The 19,296-nt window shown below is 47.7% G+C and overlaps 8 protein-coding genes across 8 annotated transcripts; 6 read left to right on the top strand and 2 right to left on the bottom strand.

Moving 5' to 3' along the window:
* The first annotated feature begins 257 nt into the window (after positions 1–257).
* On the top strand, positions 258–2,995 carry E1B28_008277 (uncharacterized protein). Its single transcript, XM_043153062.1, has 6 exons — positions 258–432; positions 484–771; positions 826–1,821; positions 1,892–2,089; positions 2,143–2,352; positions 2,422–2,995. Exons 1-6 carry the CDS (start codon positions 342–344, stop codon positions 2,907–2,909), a joined length of 2,271 nt encoding a protein of 756 aa, XP_043008346.1. The 5' UTR covers positions 258–341; the 3' UTR covers positions 2,910–2,995.
* Positions 2,996–5,550, bottom strand: E1B28_008276 (uncharacterized protein). The gene is made up of 8 exons (XM_043153061.1): positions 5,458–5,550; positions 5,353–5,403; positions 5,019–5,273; positions 4,827–4,965; positions 4,186–4,764; positions 3,998–4,129; positions 3,411–3,927; positions 2,996–3,348 (listed from the first exon to the last, which is right to left on the bottom strand). Exons 2-8 carry the CDS (start codon positions 5,397–5,399, stop codon positions 3,152–3,154), a joined length of 1,866 nt encoding a protein of 621 aa, XP_043008345.1. The 5' UTR covers positions 5,400–5,403; positions 5,458–5,550; the 3' UTR covers positions 2,996–3,151.
* A 53-nt stretch (positions 5,551–5,603) lies between these two features.
* Positions 5,604–6,388, top strand: E1B28_008275 (uncharacterized protein). Its single transcript, XM_043153060.1, has 3 exons — positions 5,604–5,769; positions 5,819–6,104; positions 6,163–6,388. The coding sequence occupies exons 1-3, from the start codon at positions 5,619–5,621 to the stop codon at positions 6,308–6,310; spliced, it is 585 nt and encodes a 194-aa protein (XP_043008344.1). The 5' UTR covers positions 5,604–5,618; the 3' UTR covers positions 6,311–6,388.
* A 968-nt stretch (positions 6,389–7,356) lies between these two features.
* Positions 7,357–8,594, top strand: E1B28_008274 (uncharacterized protein; the record flags this gene model as incomplete). The annotated part of the gene is made up of 2 exons (XM_043153059.1): positions 7,357–7,904; positions 8,273–8,594. The coding sequence occupies 2 exons, from the start codon at positions 7,357–7,359 to the stop codon at positions 8,592–8,594; spliced, it is 870 nt and encodes a 289-aa protein (XP_043008343.1).
* Positions 8,595–8,874: 280 nt separating this feature from the next.
* On the top strand, positions 8,875–11,573 carry E1B28_008273 (uncharacterized protein; the record flags this gene model as incomplete). Its single annotated transcript, XM_043153058.1, has 6 exons — positions 8,875–9,040; positions 9,108–9,303; positions 9,365–9,541; positions 9,596–9,727; positions 9,779–11,112; positions 11,181–11,573. Exons 5-6 carry the CDS (start codon positions 10,684–10,686, stop codon positions 11,571–11,573), a joined length of 822 nt encoding a protein of 273 aa, XP_043008342.1. The 5' UTR covers positions 8,875–9,040; positions 9,108–9,303; positions 9,365–9,541; positions 9,596–9,727; positions 9,779–10,683.
* A 33-nt stretch (positions 11,574–11,606) lies between these two features.
* Positions 11,607–13,553, bottom strand: E1B28_008272 (uncharacterized protein). The gene is made up of 9 exons (XM_043153057.1): positions 13,360–13,553; positions 13,044–13,302; positions 12,847–12,981; positions 12,689–12,779; positions 12,555–12,615; positions 12,302–12,504; positions 12,162–12,241; positions 11,925–12,096; positions 11,607–11,853 (listed from the first exon to the last, which is right to left on the bottom strand). The coding sequence occupies exons 2-9, from the start codon at positions 13,219–13,221 to the stop codon at positions 11,739–11,741; spliced, it is 1,035 nt and encodes a 344-aa protein (XP_043008341.1). The 5' UTR covers positions 13,222–13,302; positions 13,360–13,553; the 3' UTR covers positions 11,607–11,738.
* A 309-nt stretch (positions 13,554–13,862) lies between these two features.
* On the top strand, positions 13,863–16,120 carry E1B28_008271 (uncharacterized protein; the record flags this gene model as incomplete). The annotated part of the gene is made up of 11 exons (XM_043153056.1): positions 13,863–13,886; positions 13,938–14,006; positions 14,062–14,281; positions 14,351–14,612; positions 14,666–14,708; positions 14,765–14,825; positions 14,881–15,438; positions 15,504–15,557; positions 15,616–15,637; positions 15,700–15,760; positions 15,818–16,120. The coding sequence occupies 11 exons, from the start codon at positions 13,863–13,865 to the stop codon at positions 16,118–16,120; spliced, it is 1,677 nt and encodes a 558-aa protein (XP_043008340.1).
* A 279-nt stretch (positions 16,121–16,399) lies between these two features.
* E1B28_008270 (uncharacterized protein) lies at positions 16,400–18,764 on the top strand (the record flags this gene model as incomplete). Its single annotated transcript, XM_043153055.1, has 11 exons — positions 16,400–16,570; positions 16,625–16,693; positions 16,751–16,970; positions 17,027–17,288; positions 17,346–17,388; positions 17,445–17,505; positions 17,567–18,124; positions 18,190–18,243; positions 18,296–18,317; positions 18,376–18,436; positions 18,489–18,764. The coding sequence occupies 11 exons, from the start codon at positions 16,400–16,402 to the stop codon at positions 18,762–18,764; spliced, it is 1,797 nt and encodes a 598-aa protein (XP_043008339.1).
* Positions 18,765–19,296: the final 532 nt, after the last annotated feature.

Genomic DNA, 19,296 nt, shown 5'->3' with positions numbered 1-19,296 from the left:
CGAGACAATGGTCCACACAGATGAGAAAATTGTACTTCTGGAATCTGAAGATCCTCCAGTTTGCATGAGAATGTTGAACCTCAGTAACCAGAATATAATAGTGGGGATTACGCACAATAGCTATGAATTTATGGCTGTCCACTTCCTGGACTACATACAGGCCTAGGTCGACTGCGATTCCGGAGGGACGACGAGTCGGCACCGGAGCGTTACGTTATTAATTTCCGGTCTCCGGCACCAGTTTGGGTCAAACGCCGTGCTCACCCAACTCTCATGATGGCCCATAGAACTTGCTCTTGCTCAGCACAAGTTCTTTTTCGGCCTCCAGTTCTTACTCTAAAATGGCTGCTAGAACTCTTACGATGCCTTCAACGTACGACCGTCTAGCTGAACTCCCTGTCCCAACATCTGCATCGTTCGTAGATCGTAACGGTGAACACCATTGCTCCTCATATAAGGTTATTCTAACGAAAAACATGCTAGTAATCCAGTTGAACTCAACCATTCAAGACTTTACAAGAAACACCAGACGTTCTGTATCTAAATCAATTGTTATCACACCAGAGTCCGAGTCGATCTTTGCATCTCCAAATCAAGAAATCGGCAGCGAAGCGGTTCTTTCTAGGCCCTCGAGATGTGGAAGATATCAAGCGACTCTAAATGAGATCGGTGCTGGTGATCAGAAACGACGGTTTGTTGAAGTATGGTCAAAGGAAAGCATGTTAGTGAGCAAGGAGGTTACAGATGTTCACGGTGCATTCTACAATGACGGTGAGTATTATCGATGTTGGTTCGGTTCTCAGTTAATTGTCTTTTTTTCGCCAGATTACATCTCGACGTTGTCTTTCACCGTCTCAAACAATGCCATCATATATATCGCAGAGGAGAAAAACACACATCCAAAGGATTCGCCAGCTTACTTTCAATACTCCCAATCATTCGGGGAAGGCTTTCCCGAAAAGAAACGACCTATTATCTTCATATTCGTATGGGATCCGAAATCCTTAGATCCCAGCGAAAAATGCGCCGTCGTCTCGCTATCCATGGGTACATCCCAGATCTTTTTCGGACAGGCCGTGTTTTCATCGAATTCAGATACACTCTTCGCTACCGGATACGAACATGCACTCGGAGGTAGATTATTGGGTTTGAAAGGATGTTACAATCGTCCAAGTGGTATTTGGAAAATCCAACTTGAGAAAAATGCTCTAAAAAAAGTTGGGGATGCAACCGATACTCCAACACCATCTATCCACTGTCAACTCCTAAAACTTACACCTCCAGATCTATCTTGCCGGTCACCACGTATCCTCCTCACCGAACACTCAGAAATTTTGATTTGGTTGGCTTGTTCAACTGGTGGAGCACACGCATCAACCTCACGTCTCTACTCTCTCGACCTCACCTCTGACGTAAAACCAGAACACTGTCGGGTAGTCGTTGATGTTGTAAACGATATCCGAGATAGAGACGACGGTTTCCCAGGGCTCTATCCCGATCCGTCCCTTCCTCCATCTCCCTTCCTCCGCATCGGAAATCGAGAATATCTGGTTACACAATCGGCGGTCACTTCATACTACGCTATTGTTCTCGTTTCTCTTGAAGACGGTGCCGTGACGAACTTGACGCCTAGTAAGGAAGGGTCTCTATACAGCTGGGTCGTCCTATGTACAGACGGAGAACGAAGAGTTGTCTGTGCCCGAACGGCTCCAACAGTACCTTCCGAAGTCGTCATCGGAGAATTTGATGTCGATAGTTCTGGGAAAGTGTCTGTGTCGTGGAAGGTGCTACAGTCCACCGTATCTCTTCTTTCCGATAAAAGTAAGCTATTGCGTTCATGATCTCGTGGGCGGTTCTTCGTTAGAAGTCTCAAGACCGGTTCCTTCTACAGTTCAACAAAAACTGAACCATCTCAAAGTGAGCATAGTCGCCATTCCTAATCGGCACCCGGTGGAAACGGTCGTTATTCAACATGTGGGGGTCGAAGGAGGGAAAGTACTTCCTCATATTCTGATGCCTCATGGAGGACCACATGCTACGAGTATTGTGAAGTTTGACCCTACGGTCGTTGGTTTTGCCCTTGAAGGCTGTAAGTTGCAACCTATTCATTCGGGATTTAGAGCTGAATCATGTCGTCTATAGTCAACATATCACTTCCAAACTACACGGGCTCTCTGGGCTTCGGTGAATCGCACGTTCAACATCTTCTCGGCAAATGCGGTGCGCTCGATGTGGAAGATTGTATAGAATCTCTTCGATATCTCGCCACGATCGGGGTAGTAGAACGTGAAGGTGGCTCTTCGAAGGTATTCGTATTCGGTGGAAGTCATGGAGGGTTCCTCACTGGCCATCGTTAGTATTTCTCTCTTCCTCTTTTGAACGAAGGTGTCGGGAGGCGATTGCTAAACACTTTCATTACAGTAATCTCACGATATCCAAACACATTCACAGCAGCCTGCCTCCGGAACCCTGTTGTCTCTCCTGGTGAAATATCCACTTCTGATATCAGAGATTGGTATTGGTCGGAATTCAAACACGAATATCCGATCTTTTCGTCTCCAGTTGGATCAGACGGTCTTTCCTCAAACATGGGGCAGGCGCGATTAGACAACAACGGTCTCATGAAACCCGAGCTCTACGAATCCTTATTCAAACTCTCGCCTATAGCAGACGTTGAAAAAGTGAAAGCTGCGGTTTTAGTATGCATTGGGGGGAGTGATAAACGTGTAGCGCCTACACAAGGGATAGACTATTATCATGCGTTGAAGGCTGTTAGGGCGAAAGCGAACTTGCCAGATGATGATGTGGATATGTTGTGGTTTCCGGAGGATGGTCATACTTTAGAAGGTGTGGAGGCGAGTAGGATGTCGTGGGTTCGTACTCTTGAATGGTTTAGGTCCAGGTTGTGAAATTACATGTATGGGTACAAGGTTTCGTGGAATTGGTTTCTTTTTACTTCTCTGAGAAGTGCACCTCGGTCCCGAGAATCCATCATAGCGCCATTCTGTATCAGAGTGATGAATGCGCTAGTTTTTTGTCTCCGAAAATATGACAAGTTGCTAGAAATACACGGGGACGAGATGCATGAAGAAGAGGATAAGATTATGAGAGATGAGGGGGGAAGCAATAAAAGGACATCCTCAGATTTCATCTACGCAGTCCCACTCATGATACTCTCGATCTCCAACCGAACCCTCGACCTAGCTCCAATCCCCTCCGGCGAATCTCCACCCAAAAGTTTACCATTTTCCAAACCTTTCGTGGAACCTTGATACAACAACGCCAACAATTTGACGAATTGTACTCCCCATATCTGTTTAGCATCCGAACCGAGGGTTTCAAGGACAACTGGAAAAAAAGAGAATTCGTAAGCTAAAGTAAACAAAAAAAAAAGAACCACGAGTACGAACCATGAAGAACTCCAGCCCCAATAGGACTCTCCAGAACCTCCCTCTCACCAACCGCTCTCGCCATCCAAACCCACGCCCTCGTCATCCTCCACATCCCACTCAACGGTCTCTCCCTAGGCACCACCTTGAGTGTCGCAAAATAAAGTCTCATCACTCCCATAACCCTATCACTATACTCGCTTTCACTCTCTCCTTCACGATACCCTATAACCTTCTTCCGTTCCTGTACATCCTTCCAAACTCTCCCATCATGATCCATCGGAGGCAAACTCCGAGCATAGATAGGTATCGCCCAACCTCCGACCCTCTGAACGATCTTTGCAAAAAACACTTCGGGAAAACCTTGGAGTGCATCTAAACAATTGAACGCTACTTTGGCAAGGGGCTCCACTGAGCGTTTTTCTGCTGTCACTTCTGTTTCGGCTTGGAGGATGAAGCATTTGGCGAGTGCGGAGAGTAAGGCGTTGTACACGGGAGAACCGTGGGTTGGGAGGAGGATTTGCACGAGTTGGGCAGACTGGTTGATGGAGGGGAGGGGGGGGGGGTTCATCAAGCGGGGCTAGTATGAAGAAGGAAAACGGACGTACAACGCGAGCTATGGATTCAGGATCGTTGGTGACCTGCCCGATTTTGGGTACGATTTGTCGGCGTCCAGCGAGGTATCTGGGTTTCATCCCTGGGTCGTTCTTGACGACTCTCGTTCCCTGGGACTTGGCGATCTAGGAAAGCGTCGATGAGTATATCACTAATGAAAAGATAAACAAGGGGGACTGACATGTAAATGTTGCCTCGCCGTGAGCCAATCCTCTTCCGGTGTAGTCATCCTCGCCTGTTTCCTAGCAGACTCTTCCGTTTTCAACCTCTCAGTCCTCTCCTTCGTCTCCTTCTCCCTCTGTTCCCTGTCCTCTCTCTCCTTCCTTTCTTCCTCTTCCTTCCTCTGCCTCTCTTCTTCCTTCCTCTTCAGCTCTTCTTCCTCCTCCTGTTTCTTCTTCTCCTCTTCCAACCTCCTCTGAACTTCCTCCCTCCTCACCCGTTCCTCTTCTTCCTTTCGTCTTTTCTCTTCAGCTTCCTTTTTCCTCCTTTCCTCATCCCACTTTGCATGAGCTTTGTCCTGGTCAAGTTTAATCCCCTTTTCCACTCGATCCCATAAGAATTTGTTTCGTACATCCCATTGTTCACGGAGTTTAGCTTCTTGTTGTTGTTGTTGAAATCGAAACTTTTCAAGGAAATTGTTGACGTCGGTTTCTTGCCTCGTTAGCAGGAACGCTAAACGTTCGGTTTCTTGTGTGTGGCGGGTGGCTTGGGAGGTGTGGAGTTTGGATTGGGACGTTGCGTGTTCTTTGCGCGCTACCCGCTAGTCCGTGGAACGCCGTCAGTAAATCTACCAACAATTCAGTAGGAAAAAGAAACACACACCAAAGATTCTTTCCTGGTTTCCTTCTCCCACTCTTCATAAGGATCATAATGTCGTGCTCTTAATCGTATAGCAGAGATAGTCTCTTCAATGTATTTCTGTTCTCGATTTGTTCGTGACGATGATAGACTCTCGTTCCTACTATACCGCGACTCAAATTGTATTCGAAAAATAGGAGTAAAGGACAGACTTACAGTGGTCGAGGTACTTCAGATTCAGAACCATAACAGAACGAGTCTGAATCTGAATTCGAATCTGAAGAACCAGGAACGGATTCTTCTCCCGAGTCGCTGCCGGTATAGCTCTCGCTCTCGCTATCATACGAGTCTGTTGATTCATCCTCATCGTCGGAAACGATTCCAAAAGTCGAACTGTGCCGCTTCTGTATGGGTGGCTCTACTCGAACACGTTTGGGATTTGATGATCTCCGTGTCGACTTTCTTCTTGATCTAAGAAAAGTATTAAGAGTTCGGTTTCAGAATGCAGTTTGCAATTGGAAGATGAAGGAGGAGAGGGGAAAAGACTCGCTGGCGAACGGGTGAAGGTGACAGAGAACGTGGTGCACTGAAACGCATGGTTCTGCGGGGGGAAAGATTAAATTTTAGCATATATATGAATAAAGGAACAACTCACACAGGCACAAAGCGCGTTTACGACCACGACGAGAATGAAAAGGAGGAAAGGAGAGGTAAATCGACCCCCCGACAGGCTAGTGCTCAACCGCGCCTCTGTCACGTGCTAGCATTTGAGGACGCGCGTTCGCGCATTACAACTCTTCCAAAACCATCACCACCATGGAAACTTCATTCGCTCTGACTGGTAATGGGTATGTTATCGTAGCAGCAGATACAACCGCTGCGCGTTCAATCGTCAAAATGAAGATCGACGAAGACAAAATAAAGACTCTCAGCTCTCATCTTCTCATGGCTCATTCTGGTGAACCAGGTGTGTTCATCCACGATCTTTTCTTATTTTTGAGCTCAAAACTTGACAGGCGACACGATCCAGTTCGCAGAATACGTCGAACGAAATATCCGTCTCTTCCAAATCCGTAACAACTACGCTCTTCGTCCGTCCGCCGCCGCCTCATGGATTCGTCGTTCACTTGCTCAATCTCTTCGATCACGGCACCCATACGCTGTAAACTTGCTCCTTGGAGGCTACGATACAGCTGAAGATCAACCTCATCTCTATTGGATCGATTACCTTGGGACTTCTACGGAGGTACCCTTTGGTGCACATGGGTATGGGAGTTACTTTGCGCTCAGTTTGTTGGATCGGTGAGTCCATTCAGAGGCTGGGCTTTCCCCACGCATTCTCTAATTTTTACCTTCGTAGATACCACGATCCTAATGCAACCCTCGAGGAAGGCCTTGCTACGTTGAGAAGATGCGTCGACGAAGTTTCCAAACGATTGGTAGTAAGTCCAGGGAAATATAAAGTGAAAGTTGTAGACAAGGATGGAACACGGGAGATAGAGTTCTGATGAAAGTTGACAAGTTTTGTATTCCTAGGATCCGAGGGAACTATTTGACCTTTTCATACCATTGTTTCTGATCTCTACACCGCTCCTGCCTAGCCCTTCCCATGTTCTCTGGACTCTTTCGAAGTCTGGGCCAGTTTGGAAGATGAGTCGTGCTAACTAAAGCTGCTCTCAACGGGTGCCTTCCAGTAATGAGCCCCCCGAAACGAGGGCTCGCTTCTGACCGCTCTAGGCTCGTATACAGTCCGTCGTCCGAGGAAGGATCGGGCCAGATGCATGAGACCGCAAGTTTTTGAAAAAATGCAAGCAAGAAGAAAATGTGACCACGATCCGGTAACTGTCCGGACATCTACTTATTGACCAAGCTTTCTACGTGTGGGTGATTAATCGATTATTGATGGTGGACATTGGAAACACCTCGAGTATCCTGAGGAGTCCGTCAGACAGCTGGCTTTTCAATTCTGAACTTTGAACGTCCTCAATCATGTATTTCAAACTTCGCCAATTAGTCGAAATTGCCATTTCGGGTGCTTCGGTGACTCCGCCCATTAGTATGAGAAAGGTTCACTGCCGCCTCCTTCCCCCCCCCCCCCCTTCGTCCTTAGCCCTTTCCTGAGCGAAATCAAGGAGTCTATCTTACCCTAGATGTATGGTGTCTTTATTGTCTTTCCCCCCACCTGCAGCTATTAAGATGCACTCTAGCAGGAGGCCCCCCATCAATATTCAATCTTAAGGAAGCAGAAAAATTGAAGCACCTTAGCGACGAGTGAAAATATTGTAAGCCTGTTTTGACGTTTTGCGATTCCCTTGACCACTGTCTTACACAGCCTTACAACACAAAACAGAGCTCCTCAGCTCATCGCGAGGTTTTACCAGGCGTCTTACCTGTAACCTCGTGTGCAATAAATATAATCCGGACCACAGTAAAACTATCTCAACTACTGACGGGATGAACATGGATACTTCTCCATCCAAATCAGATCTGCCCGCTGAGGTGTGGGCGCATATCTTCGAGCTCGCCAACGAGCAAGGCGGCCTTTACCCGGGACATGCGCACGGAGTTGTCACACTCTCTATGGTACGCAGTCGTTGACGCGAGGTCGTCGATCATCTGTTCGACGCCATCGTTATGGGCGTACATCGGATTGGACGTGGAACGATGGTACTACCACTGGGCCGACGACTCCGCTGCGACCGATGGCATTACCCGCCTTACAGATGGAGTCCAACTTTTCCTAGATCGCTCCAAGTCTGCACCGTTGAATCTGGACCTAACGATAAAGATGCGCTCTTCAGTACCCGTCGGTCCGACCACCAAACTGCTTGATGTCCTTGCCCAAAGTATGACTCGATGGAGGGTTGTCTTTTTGAATATATCACCCGAAATATTCGAACATCCTGCTTTGCAGTTGCTTCCCCAGTCCCTCCAACATGTCACCTGGACGGATCCATCGAGCGACCTCCATGTCAACCTATTTAACAAATGCCCTTCTCTCACATCCCTCAACCTTTTCCATATACAAATACCTTACAGATTTCAACGAGAGTCGCCGAGAATCAAGACTCTCGATATTACACTAGACGCTAGTTCCGCCACGTTCGTATGGTCCTTTTTACAAGTGTGTCCAAACATGGAAAATCTCTTCATTTCAATTTTCAAGTCACGCTTCTGCTACACGTCCAGAACTCGAATCTCTTATTGTTATCTCTCGCCTTAAGTCTCTGTCTTTAATTGGCTCCAGCCTACTCCCTCTCTTCCAAAAATTTTCACTTCCAAACTTGTCCACCTTAGAGTTTTATGCTCATGACGAATGGGACATCAAACCTTTCGCGGACTTTTTGTCTTGTTCGAGTTGCAACATCACATGTTTGACCCTCTTTCCCCCCTCGGCCGCCGTTGACGGCGTGCTACCCTTCCTGCGGCTCCTTCGATCAGTTCAGGAACTTCATCTTGATGTGCGCAAGACTTATACCAGGAGCGACGGGCTTTTTAGATGAACTGTTCGTGGGACAGAGTTGTTCGCTCAGCTCACCCCTACTACCTCATTTAACCGATCTGAATCTTTTCATGAATCGTGACAGCTTTAAAGAAGAGCCTCTTGTGCGTGCTGTCACATCGAGATGGCTCCCTAACTTGGAGGACGCAACCAAGGCAGGTGTCGCATGTTTACGGTCATTCAGACTCATGATGATGAACCACGACTTTGTCCCTACCCTGGAACCTCTACTCTATCTTAGAGATGCTGGGTTGAGAGTGGATGTCTTTCCAACTCTGGAACTGGATTAGAGGCGTTGAATATTTGAATCATCGTACGCATGTTCTTGGAGTTCTAGTTCTCTCGCAATAGTAAATCATTAATCAAGTCTCCGTTATCTTTAATTCTCGCCCGGACGGGCTAAAGCGAGCATCGGAGATGTTCAGCGGCTTAACCCCCTCTCGTGGTGTGGTATGCCATTGTATAAGAGTCTTTTTTCGGGCGATATGATGGACCTGTTTTCTGTTATCACAAATTGACAAGGCATGAAGCACATGAATGAAGATGATCGCACACGACTAAAAAGTGTGTGGGAACAATCTTACTTCAACGCCGCGAGCACGTCGGACTGCCGCCGTACCCTCTTGTGAATATCTATCGATATCGTTTTCCTTTCCGAAGCATTCCTAGTTTATTGCGGATGCTAGTGCGCTGAGAAAGATGCGGACAAGGAAGAAAGAGCGAAATTGCTGCTTAGGTATGTTTTCCGTATCGACTGAGAATACAACACAAATATTAGACTGATCTGGTGTTTCAATTTTTAGCATTCATTTCAACACCTCGCTCATTACGACGTACAACCCGATCGTGGGGCCCGAGATTGGACCTCGTTTCCTTGTTCTTTTGACAAAATAGAGAGAGAAACCTCATGAACGGGTTCTGCTACGAAGGAATACATCCCTCCCTTGAAAGGTCTTGAAATCTTCTGGGGAAGAGCCAGGATGGGTACACTGTAACACCGTAAGGTGCTTCACGATTAGTCTTACTTCCTGAATGACCTGTACTCCATTCGATCCTGCAGCTCTTTCCCCCGCCAACGGGATATCATCTTCTCGAGGCCACGTTGATAGAGACCCATGATGGAGACTAAGTTGAGCGATAAGTGGGAGATGCAGGAGAGGTCGTATCCGATGATATTGATATGTAGGAGAAGATTGCAGACGTTCGGTGCGTAGATTTTTCAACTCGTACCCCACCGGTATGGCCTCCTTCACTCTTTTCAGATAGGATGTGCATTAACTCCTTACCAAAGGACCTTTCCACCGTTTCACCTGAAACACGTCAGCTCCACTTGGAAAACCACTGGAACTGAGGTGGTTACAGCTTCTTCTCTCAAGGCTACTTTTCCTTCTTTCCTTCCAGCAAAGTAGCTGCCCCAGTGCTGGTATGTTGCCGAAAAATGCCATCCTTTGTCAAACTTTCAATCGCCTTTAAGTTCAGTGACGTTGGACAAGCTCCACCTGATCCGCTCGCCTTTGCAACGAGTCAAGAAATTGACCTGACTTTCGACTGCTTCTCGTGCTATATATGTATAGAGTTGAAATTTGGGACCCCTATTTTACCTAATTCGATGAGGACCTTACTCCTACAGAACTTTAGGCTCCGATCACCTTTCCATATTTCAGATTCTCACTTCCCGCATCCCCAAGTGTCTTATCGATGTAATCTGCGACACCACATAAGCCATCGATTTTCGCGGAGTTCACAGCGTATCCTCTGTCGTCCGATAAGCTCATATCATATCCTTCCTTCAACTTCTTCCATCATTATAGACCCTTCATATTCTGGGCGTAGCTACCAGCTACCGAAAGGACCAGGACGTGGCTTCTTGATGAAAACTACGCCTCTGAGTTTGGCGTAGAACGTCCGACCAGTCTTGGATTATGTTATTTTTCCGCCTATAGACACCTTGGATCCCTGAACCATCTCAGAGGGGTCTTTATCTAACCCGTAGGACCTCTTTCGCATACTCTGTACGTCGTAGTTAAAGTACTTACTGCGATTCGATCGCGAGAAGTTCGACCAAACTCCGTCATCCGCATTTTTTGTACCATATTCACCATTGTTCCTTTGTCGATGTCTCGGATGTCTTGCCGGTGGTGGTGTTGACCATGATTGGACTTATTGTTCTACTGCTTTGGACTTGAATTGTGGATTGTGGTATTTGCTTCATTCGCACAAGACTGACGCTTTGTCCCACAACAGGTCTATAGTATAAAAGATAACAGGAAGAGCCATTATGATTAACAAAAGCTTCACCCTTGAGGTTCAAGGCACCCCCCGAGTTCCCTCCTTGTCCCCTTCCTTTCAAGCTCACTATTCGTTTCCGATCTTTTTCCGATGGCTCCTAGAGTCTTTCCGATCCAACTTACTTCAAAGACGACGACGACACGTCTCAAATCCCCCCTGCGCCGCTTTCAAACCTTTTTCTGTCGTTTCTTTCGGAAACTGAAATTCTCATCAAATCGAGGGAGTGGGAATTCACCGGCACCTACCCTTGTGCAGTCCGGCGGCGAACACGACTACGACACGTTGGGTGGTTCTGGATCCTTATCTCGAGCACGGTCATGCAGTGACCGTAGTTCGATAACGTCGTGGATCGTTGTCCCTCCTGTCTCTAGCGGTGGAACAACCCCGAGGCAGCCTTCAGCGAGGCCAGGAGACGAGTCGCAGTCGCGACTGCCAAACCATCAGGATGAACAACAATCTGCCAGGGTTAGCAGAATGGCAAAAGCAGGTTCAAGATTGATTTCTCAGCCTCGGCGCTCGGTACGTACTTAAACTCAACTACTTGCTACTACTAGTAATTGGGTATTGACCGGTTTGGATTTTTACAGAACTCCAGCCCCTCCCCACCTCCCCAACTCCGTATTCTACATCCTCCTCCTTCTTTGGATACCATCGGGCCTGAGCTCCGACCTACTGCTTGCACAGGAAGTTCTGCCTTTGTGAATACCACAGCAGCGTCTCGCATGTCCCCCCAGCGTACGAGATCTGGTAGTGTGGCTTCTCGCCGACGCAAGGAGGGATTGACAAGAAACTCTAGCAATAATGCCATCCGACCACTTCGGCCACCACCGTGGCATTACAGGCTTCGTCGTTCACGACTCGTCAAAAGGTCCGTTCCGGAGCTTCAGTTTTGCACGAAACATTCTAGGTATCCGTGTAGTCAGTGTAAAGTCGGTACGCGAGATGAAGGGGATCGTGGTGTGAGTAGGGACTGTTTATGACAAGGGAAGTAGGATTCACATTTGTACTTTAGCTTTTCGTATTATGTATACGTACATAAATCGTTCCATCGCGACGTAAGTTTTGTCTAACTATTGATATTGCTGGTTCCAACTCAACATTTACACTTGAAAAAGTATAATTTCCCCCGCTGTCGACTGTTGGACTCAAGCAGACTGTGAGATCAACCATCTCAGCCCATCTCTAAAATCTTTAATCCACTTGGCCGACTGTTTTAGCGTCGGGAAAAGTACGTCGAATATATGCGGTACACCCGGATAACTGTCCAAAAATGCTCACCAAGTCAGCTGGGGATCATAGAAAGTACAAAAGACGGTGACCAAGAAACTCACACTTCAAGTTTCACAGGAACTCCGGCCTCTTCCAAAACTTTCTTATACACGATTCCTTCATCACGAAGCGGATCCAAACCACACACTTGGATAAACGCTGGTGGTAGACCTTTGTGGGAGGAGAGAAGGAGGGGAGACATGTCGGGATCCTCTGGGGGTGCGTTGTATAGGCCTAAAGAATCACGGGTTTTCGTCAGAACAAGTCTCATCCCAGAGGTTAAAGTACTCGATGCTTACCTGCAGTAAATTCAACCGCAGCTTTATTCAACCCCGGTGCGTCTTTATTTTCTTCCATCGACACAAGAGATGATTTCCACCTGTATACATACTTCAAGTCAGTCCTCCAGTCGTATGAAAAACCCCTCACAGTCACTCACTTTTCCGGGTAAGCCTTATAGTGACACAAACACGGAATCTGTAAAAGCTGTCCAGTCACCGGTGTCCCTTTATTCGCGAAGTCTGTCGGATCGTCTCTTGCTCGATGCGCAATGACAGCTGCCAGATTTCCACCGGCAGAGGGCCCGCCGACAATGAAACCCTTCTTGAGGGATGCAGAAAATAGGTCTGGGTGATTTGCGACCTGGAATCGAAAGTAAGACCCCTTGACAGCGGTTCAGAGGGACACCATACGTATTTAAGTCCGGCGAAACAGTCGTTTGGGGCAGTGGGGAAGGGGTTTTCCGGTGCGAGCCTAAGTTATAGAACAAACACGTTACGGATGAGACAAGATCATCGGCAAAGGAAAAGTCGAAGGCCACGCGCACCGATATTCGAAGTTGACAACTGAAATCCTCAGATCGACACTCGTTCTTCGCAAGTTGTAATCATCCATTTGTGCATCGCTCGCTATCCATCCTGTATTTCTGTAGAGTCAGGAAATGCCGGATTTCGACCGATGGATAGGTCCAGAACCTGAACATACCTCCCCCATGCATCCAAAAAATCAAAGGAAACAACCCATCTTCTCCATCTCGAGGTGTGGGAGTGATACATCTCGCAGTCACACTGACGCCTTTCGCTACTTCGATTTGGCGATCAACTACGGTGTATTCATCGCCTTGTATCATGATAACAGTCAGTTGATATGAAGGAAAATTGAAGTACTGAAAGATGACTTACTCTTGGGTAAAAACGGCTCATGGTTCTGTTTTGCCTTTGGAAGTACACCCGTTCTGTAACGTTCCCTTCGAGTTTCGACTGTTGCATTCACATCTGCGCCTGAAGGTGCCGGTGGGAGAGATGCGAGAATAGAGGCAAGCTCGGGGTCGATGGTCGAATATGTTGAGGTGTCAGCCATGGTGGGGTTTATGCTCAGGTGCTACCCGTTTATATATACATGGCGGTTGCGACTAGAGTCGGACGAATCACGATGGATGACCTGGCGGATCTCAGTCAGCATAATTGGAAAAGTAATATTCCGTATTGCAGAACCCACTTGAAAATAGTAATGATGATCAGGTCGCCCATATCCGCCCGCCGCCCGTCGGAATAAGAATTTTATGGATAATAGTAGTAAATTTAGCCCATGGGGGTTCGACGTCAATTGTGGGTCAAACTATTTCGCAAAAAAACGTTAGAGTGATATGACTGATATCGCTCAGAGAACCCAGTGTGGGTGGGAAAGGGCAAGGAGCGCCGCAGCGCTGACGAGCGTTAAACTTCGTGATCATCTGCCACCTTCACAACTCCCGCGCAACCGAAGACTATACATATGTTACAATACTTATGTACCCGTCCTACGCAGTCGGAGTCAACCCCAACTTGCATCGTCACTACCACCTATGTATATGAGCTCTCGCCGATTCCTAAGAGGTTTCAGCTTTATCGCTGTCGGCCTGTTACTGTGCGCCTGTGGCGCCATCTTCCATCCAACTTTCCAACGCGATCCCACGGAATTGCGTGTACACCCGGGAGTGAAAGAGTTTGATAGACAATGGAATGAGGAATCATGGGCAAAGGCGAGTGTGTGTTATCGTATCGTCATCCGTACTGATAGAATTCGAAAAACGATAGATAACACCCTCGAAAGACCTTCAATGGATAGACTGTTATCCTGGTGGCTTCCAGTGCGGTCGTTTACTGGTATGTTTATTAATTTTTCCTTGCGGTCCTTTTGACTCACCTTAAACTCGTACAGGTGCCACTAGACTACAACAACCCCGACGAAGACTCTGCAGCAATCGCACTCGTTCGTCTGCCAGCTAGCGTACCTACGAATAGTTCAGAATATCTTGGTCCTATCTTATTCAACCCAGGAGGTCCAGGAGGGAGTGGTGTTGATTATATCACGTCGCTGGGGGCGAATTTCGCGACGGTCGTGGGCAGTCAGTTTGATATTGTTGGATTTGACCCTCGCGGTATGACACGCAAAAGCCACATTTCGCTCACTCTCGCTAATCTCTTAGTTTATTCATTTCATTGAAAAGGCGTATCACGGTCAACTCCACGTGTCTCGTTCTTTGAATCCCGCGTCGAGAGGGTGCTATGGGGTGCGTCGGGCGCCGGAGAACTGAATCATTCAGCCATAACAATCGGAAGTTCATGGGCTCGAAATAAGATAACGGGGCAGCTTGCTGTGGAGAGGGACCGGAACGTGTTGGCTCATATTAACACGGACCATACAGCTAGAGATATGTTGCGGATCACCGAAGCTCATGGAAGAGAGAATTTGCAATATTGGGGTGTCTCGTTAGCATCCCAGGTTGAATCATACCACGAGTTTGCTGACCCGTTTCTCACAGATACGGAACTGTTCTCGGGTCTACGTTTGCTGCTATGTTCCCTGTAAGTCCTACCCGACCACGAATGGTTGTTACCCCCATTGAAACCACCTATAACAGAATAAAGTCCACCGATTAGTTATTGACGGGGTTGTTGACGTCTCAGACGACTACTACACCAGTAAGTGATGCTCTATCACCCACCCAAAGTACAACCTAACCTCCAGCCCCTCAAGCCAAATGGACAACCAACCTCCGAGATACTGACCACGTCTTGCAGTGGTTCTTCAAAGACTGCCTCAAAGCCGGTCCTGAAAACTGCACATTCCACGAACCCTCAATCGAAGCCATGAACACCAAACTCAACGATCTGTATTCCTCAATCATCCATTCTCCTGTTTCAGTCAAAACCAACACTTCTTACGGTATCGTCGATTACGCAAGGTTACGGTTGACCATCTTTGTAGCGTTCTATAAGCCTTTCGCGGTTTGGCCCATGTTGGCAACCGGGCTACAGGATTTGATACAAGGAAATGGAACGGTTTTGTATAACATCCTAGATCAGCCAAGCTTCCGGTGCTCTTGTAATCCGTTGGAACATGCGTTTGATAGTGTTCCGGAGGCGATGACGGCCATTGCATGTAACGATGGGGATCTGATTCCGTCTGGTCTGGAAGATGCTCTTGAGCATTATAGAGAGGTTTTGAAGGTTTCGGAGTGGGGGTCTGTGTGGGCAGGTATTAGGATGATGTGTGGGGGTTGGTCATCGGATATTCCGAAGACGCAGTTCCGAGGTCCGTAGTCTCTTTCTTTTTCTCTCGAACGGACAACTGAAGGCAATTCATCGCTCGATTTCTAGGGCCCATCGTCGGGAACACCAGTTTCCCGCTCTTACTTATCGGTAATATCGCTGGTGCGTGCTGGAAGAGGGTTTTTCGTACGATTGTCTCTCAGCTGACTATCTATCACAGATCCCGTAACACCTCTTTGGGCGTAAGCTTTTGTTTGTTATAATTCCCTTGCAGGTTCAGTCATCCTAACAATCGTCGGAACAGTGCACACAAAGTTTCCAAAGGATTCCCTGGATCTGTTGTTCTATCTCAAGACTCTGCTGGAGTGAGTTTTGAACCTTGTCATTCGTAGCTGCTCTTCCTCACAAAGAACCTCATACAGCACTGTTCTATAGCAGCACCATCTATCTGCACAGCTCTTGCGGTTCGAGAATACTTTGTGAACGGTACTTTACCGAAAAGTGGGACACACTGTTCTATCATTGGTTCGCCGTTCGCCCCAAATCCGCCGGCTAGAGGATCTGGAAGCGGCGGTTCCGAGATCGACTCCGGGGGTCAGACTCAGATCCCACTCAAGCTGGGTACGGAAGTGGAAGATAATGACGACCTTCTGGAGGCTTTGAAGGGACTTGCGGGATTCAGACTTGGTGGATATGGATCCGGAATGACACCGCTTCATGTTTGAAAGGTCGTCCTTTTTTGAGCGCGTGAAACAGTTGCGCTACAGGTTGAAACGTTGAAACCCTCAATGTACGCGAAAGGAAGCGTCTACTTGCGCAGAGAATGTATATAAAAAAGTTTTATGATTGTATGTACTCTCGCTCGAGGAAATTTTCGATTTCATCACACGGCCGTATGCGCTAAGATTTATGATCATCTGCCATTGCCATCCACCTTCGCATCTCCCACAGCTGAGAGCTAAGCATGTACCCGGCTAAAGTTGGTTTAGATTATCACCACCACTATGAGCCCTCGCCGCTTCGGTGTTTTTGCTGTCGGTCTGTTACTATGCGCTTGTGGGGCGGTCTTCCATCCAACTTTACAACGTGATCCCACGGAACTGCGAGTAGACCCGGGAAAGGATGGGTTTTACTGGGCGCGCGATAATGAATGGAGTGAGGAGTCGTGGGCAAAGGCGAGTTTCGTACTATCGTATCATCATCTGTACTAAAGAACAATCGCATAATAGATAAAACCCTCGACAGACCTTCGATGGGTAAAGTGTTATCCTGGTGGATTTCAGTGTGGTCGTTTACTGGTATGGTTCTCAATTATTTTTTCTTGGGATACTGTTAACGAATTTAAACTCGTACAGGTCCCACTAGACTACAACAAACCCGACGAAGACTCGGCAGCAATCGCACTCGTTCGTCTGCCAGCTAGCGTACCCACAAACAGTTCAGAATATCTCGGTCCTATCTTATTTAATCCAGGAGGTCCGGGAGGGAGTGGTGTCGATTTTGTCCTGGCGGTGGGAGTGAGATTTGTATCGGTCGTGGGCAGTCAGTTCGATATTGTTGGATTTGACCCTCGTGGTATGACGCGCAAAATTTTTCTCGGTTTTATCGCTCTGATCCTCTTCATTCCACAGGCGTATCACGGTCAACTCCACGTGTCTCATTCTACAAAACCCGCATCGAGAGGGAACTGTGGGCTATGTCTGACGTCGAAGAACTCAATCACTCGTCCATAACGGTGGCAGGTTCATGGGCTCGGAATAAGATAACGGGGGCACTTGCTGTTGAGAGGGATCGGAATGTGTTGGCTCATATCAATACGGATCATACAGCTAGAGATATGTTACGGATCACCGAAGCTCATGGACGAGAGAAGTTGCAATATTGGGGTTTCTCGTCAGTATTCCAGGTTGATTCATTGTTCAACGACCAGTCTTGCTGACGAGTTTGAAGATACGGAACTGTTCTTGGATCTACTTTTGCTGCTATGTTTCCTGTAGGTGTCATTCGTTCATGAATGGTTGTCAGGCCCAGTGGAATCACCTATACCAGGACAAAGTCCACCGATTAGTTATTGACGGGGTTGTTGACGTCTCAGACGACTACTACACCAGTAAGTAATGCTCTGTCACCTAACGACCCAAAGTACAACCTAACCTCCACCCCCTTCCAAGCCAAATGGACAACCAACCTCCGAGATACCGACAACGTCCTACAATGGTTCTTCAAAGACTGTCACAAAGCCGGTCCGGAAAACTGCGCATTCTACGAACCCTCGGTCAAAGCCATGAACATCAAACTCAACGACCTGTATTCCTCAATCATCCGATCTCCCGTTCCAGCTCAAACCAGCGGTTCCTACGGCCTCGTGGATTATGCACGGTTACGGTTTACGATCTTTAGAGCGTTTTATAAGCCTTTTGCGATTTGGCCCATGTTGGCAACCGGGCTACAGGACTTGGTACAAGGAAATGGAACGGCGTTGTTCAATATCCAAGACCTTCCAAGGTTCCAGTGCTCTTGTGATCCGTTGGAACATGCGTTTGATAATGAGGGAGATGTATCGACAGCTATTGCGTGCAATGATGGGGATTCGATTCCATCTGACCTGGAAGAAGCGAGGGAGCATTATAGAGAGGTTCTCAGAGTTTCGGAGTGGGGATCGATATGGGCTGGGATCAGGATGAGGTGTGGGGGATGGTCAACGGATATTCCGAAGACGCAGTTCCGCGGTTTGTTGTCGTTAGCTTTTTCTTCCCTCTATGGTCGACTGATGTATGTAAACTTTGATGTTTAGGTCCCATAGTTGGGAACACCAATCATCCGCTCTTGCTTATCGGTAATACTGCCGGTAAGTGTTGAGGAGTTTTTTGTATGCTTTCCCCCCACCAATTCGCACTTAGATCCCGTAACACCTCTTTGGGCGTAAGTTTGTTCGTCGTATTTCCTTGCCGGTTCAATCACCCTGACATCCGACGGGCAGAGCACATAAAGTCTCCAGCGGCTTCCCCGGATCTGTTGTTCTATCTCAAGATTCTGCCGGAGTGAGTTTTGAAACCTGTTACTCATAGCTGCTCCTCATAGAAACCCATGCAGCACTCCTCGATATCATCACCCTCTGTCTGCACAGCTCTTGCGGTTCGAGAATACTTTGTGAACGGTACTTTACCAAAGGCCGGGACATACTGCCCTATCGTTGGCACCCCGTTCGTCCCGAACTTGGATAAAAGCACCATTGTTCCGGAAGTTGATTCTGGGAGTCAGACTCAGATCCCGTTTAGGCAGGTTATGGAAGGAGATGGAGAGCTTTTGAAAGCCTTGAAGGAGCTTGCGAGAGAGTTTAGACTCGGAACGACGCCACTTCATGTTTGAAACTTTGGTCTGAAGGTGGCCAAAAAGTGTGTGTATGTTTGGTGTATGTATATTTATCTGCTTTCGTGTAACGTCTTCATTTCAGCGAATCGTACTCTGTCTCTTGCTTTTGTGTTTGTGGCGGGACCACTTGGTTACACGCGCCTCAGCCATTGGAGAATGGGTAACGACGGGTCTACCAGTGTCGAGGACCGCCAAATGGCCGCGTGAAGAGTTTCATGAACGAGAAAGTTGGATCCCACACCTGGCAGCATTTACGGCTGACGGTGACCTGGATGCCGATCTGGAGACATATTCGAGAAGGAAAAAGAGCATACTGGAGGACGAGCGAAGGTTCCCCTTTTACTCTCGATGTTCTCGCGATCGGCTGGATTTTTCTTCCCTTCATGTCAGACGCAGCTCCTTTGTCGTTCCCTCAGGTCGTTGGGACCATTTAGTGGATCCGAACATATGTAGTCAGTTCTGTTTAAAAATACAACGACAGCCAAATTCACAGAGCCAGATGAAAAAGGGCGACAGTTCAAGGGATGCT

Source organism: Marasmius oreades, chromosome 5 (genome assembly GCF_018924745.1).
Source record: "Marasmius oreades isolate 03SP1 chromosome 5, whole genome shotgun sequence".
Taxonomy (NCBI): domain Eukaryota; kingdom Fungi; phylum Basidiomycota; class Agaricomycetes; order Agaricales; family Marasmiaceae; genus Marasmius; species Marasmius oreades.
The sequence above is the reverse complement of the archived record's forward strand: the minus strand, read 5'-3'. Positions and strand labels throughout refer to the sequence as shown.

Bases quoted from the DNA above. Each gene is read 5' to 3' on its own strand.
- E1B28_008275 (XM_043153060.1), top strand. From the start codon at position 5,619: ATGGAAACTTCATTCGCTCTGACTGGTAATGGGTATGTTATCGTAGCA. The intron at 5,770-5,818 runs GTGTGTTCATCC...AAAACTTGACAG, and splicing joins GGCTCATTCTGGTGAACCAG to GCGACACGATCCAGTTCGCA. The intron at 6,105-6,162 runs GTGAGTCCATTC...TTACCTTCGTAG, and splicing joins GCGCTCAGTTTGTTGGATCG to ATACCACGATCCTAATGCAA.
- E1B28_008276 (XM_043153061.1), bottom strand. From the start codon at position 5,399: ATGCGTTTCAGTGCACCACGTTCTCTGTCACCTTCACCCGTTCGCCA. The intron at 5,274-5,352 runs GCGAGTCTTTTC...TACTTTTCTTAG, and splicing joins TCACCTTCACCCGTTCGCCA to ATCAAGAAGAAAGTCGACAC. The intron at 3,349-3,410 runs GTTCGTACTCGT...CTTTTTTTCCAG, and splicing joins TGGGGCTGGAGTTCTTCATG to TTGTCCTTGAAACCCTCGGT.
- E1B28_008277 (XM_043153062.1), top strand. From the start codon at position 342: ATGGCTGCTAGAACTCTTACGATGCCTTCAACGTACGACCGTCTAGCT. The intron at 1,822-1,891 runs GTAAGCTATTGC...TTCCTTCTACAG, and splicing joins ATCTCTTCTTTCCGATAAAA to TTCAACAAAAACTGAACCAT. The intron at 2,090-2,142 runs GTAAGTTGCAAC...TGTCGTCTATAG, and splicing joins TGGTTTTGCCCTTGAAGGCT to TCAACATATCACTTCCAAAC.
- E1B28_008272 (XM_043153057.1), bottom strand. From the start codon at position 13,221: ATGGCTGACACCTCAACATATTCGACCATCGACCCCGAGCTTGCCTCT. The intron at 12,982-13,043 runs GTAAGTCATCTT...TCATGATACAAG, and splicing joins TGAGCCGTTTTTACCCAAGA to GCGATGAATACACCGTAGTT. The intron at 12,616-12,688 runs GTGCGCGTGGCC...TCTATAACTTAG, and splicing joins GTTGTCAACTTCGAATATCG to GCTCGCACCGGAAAACCCCT.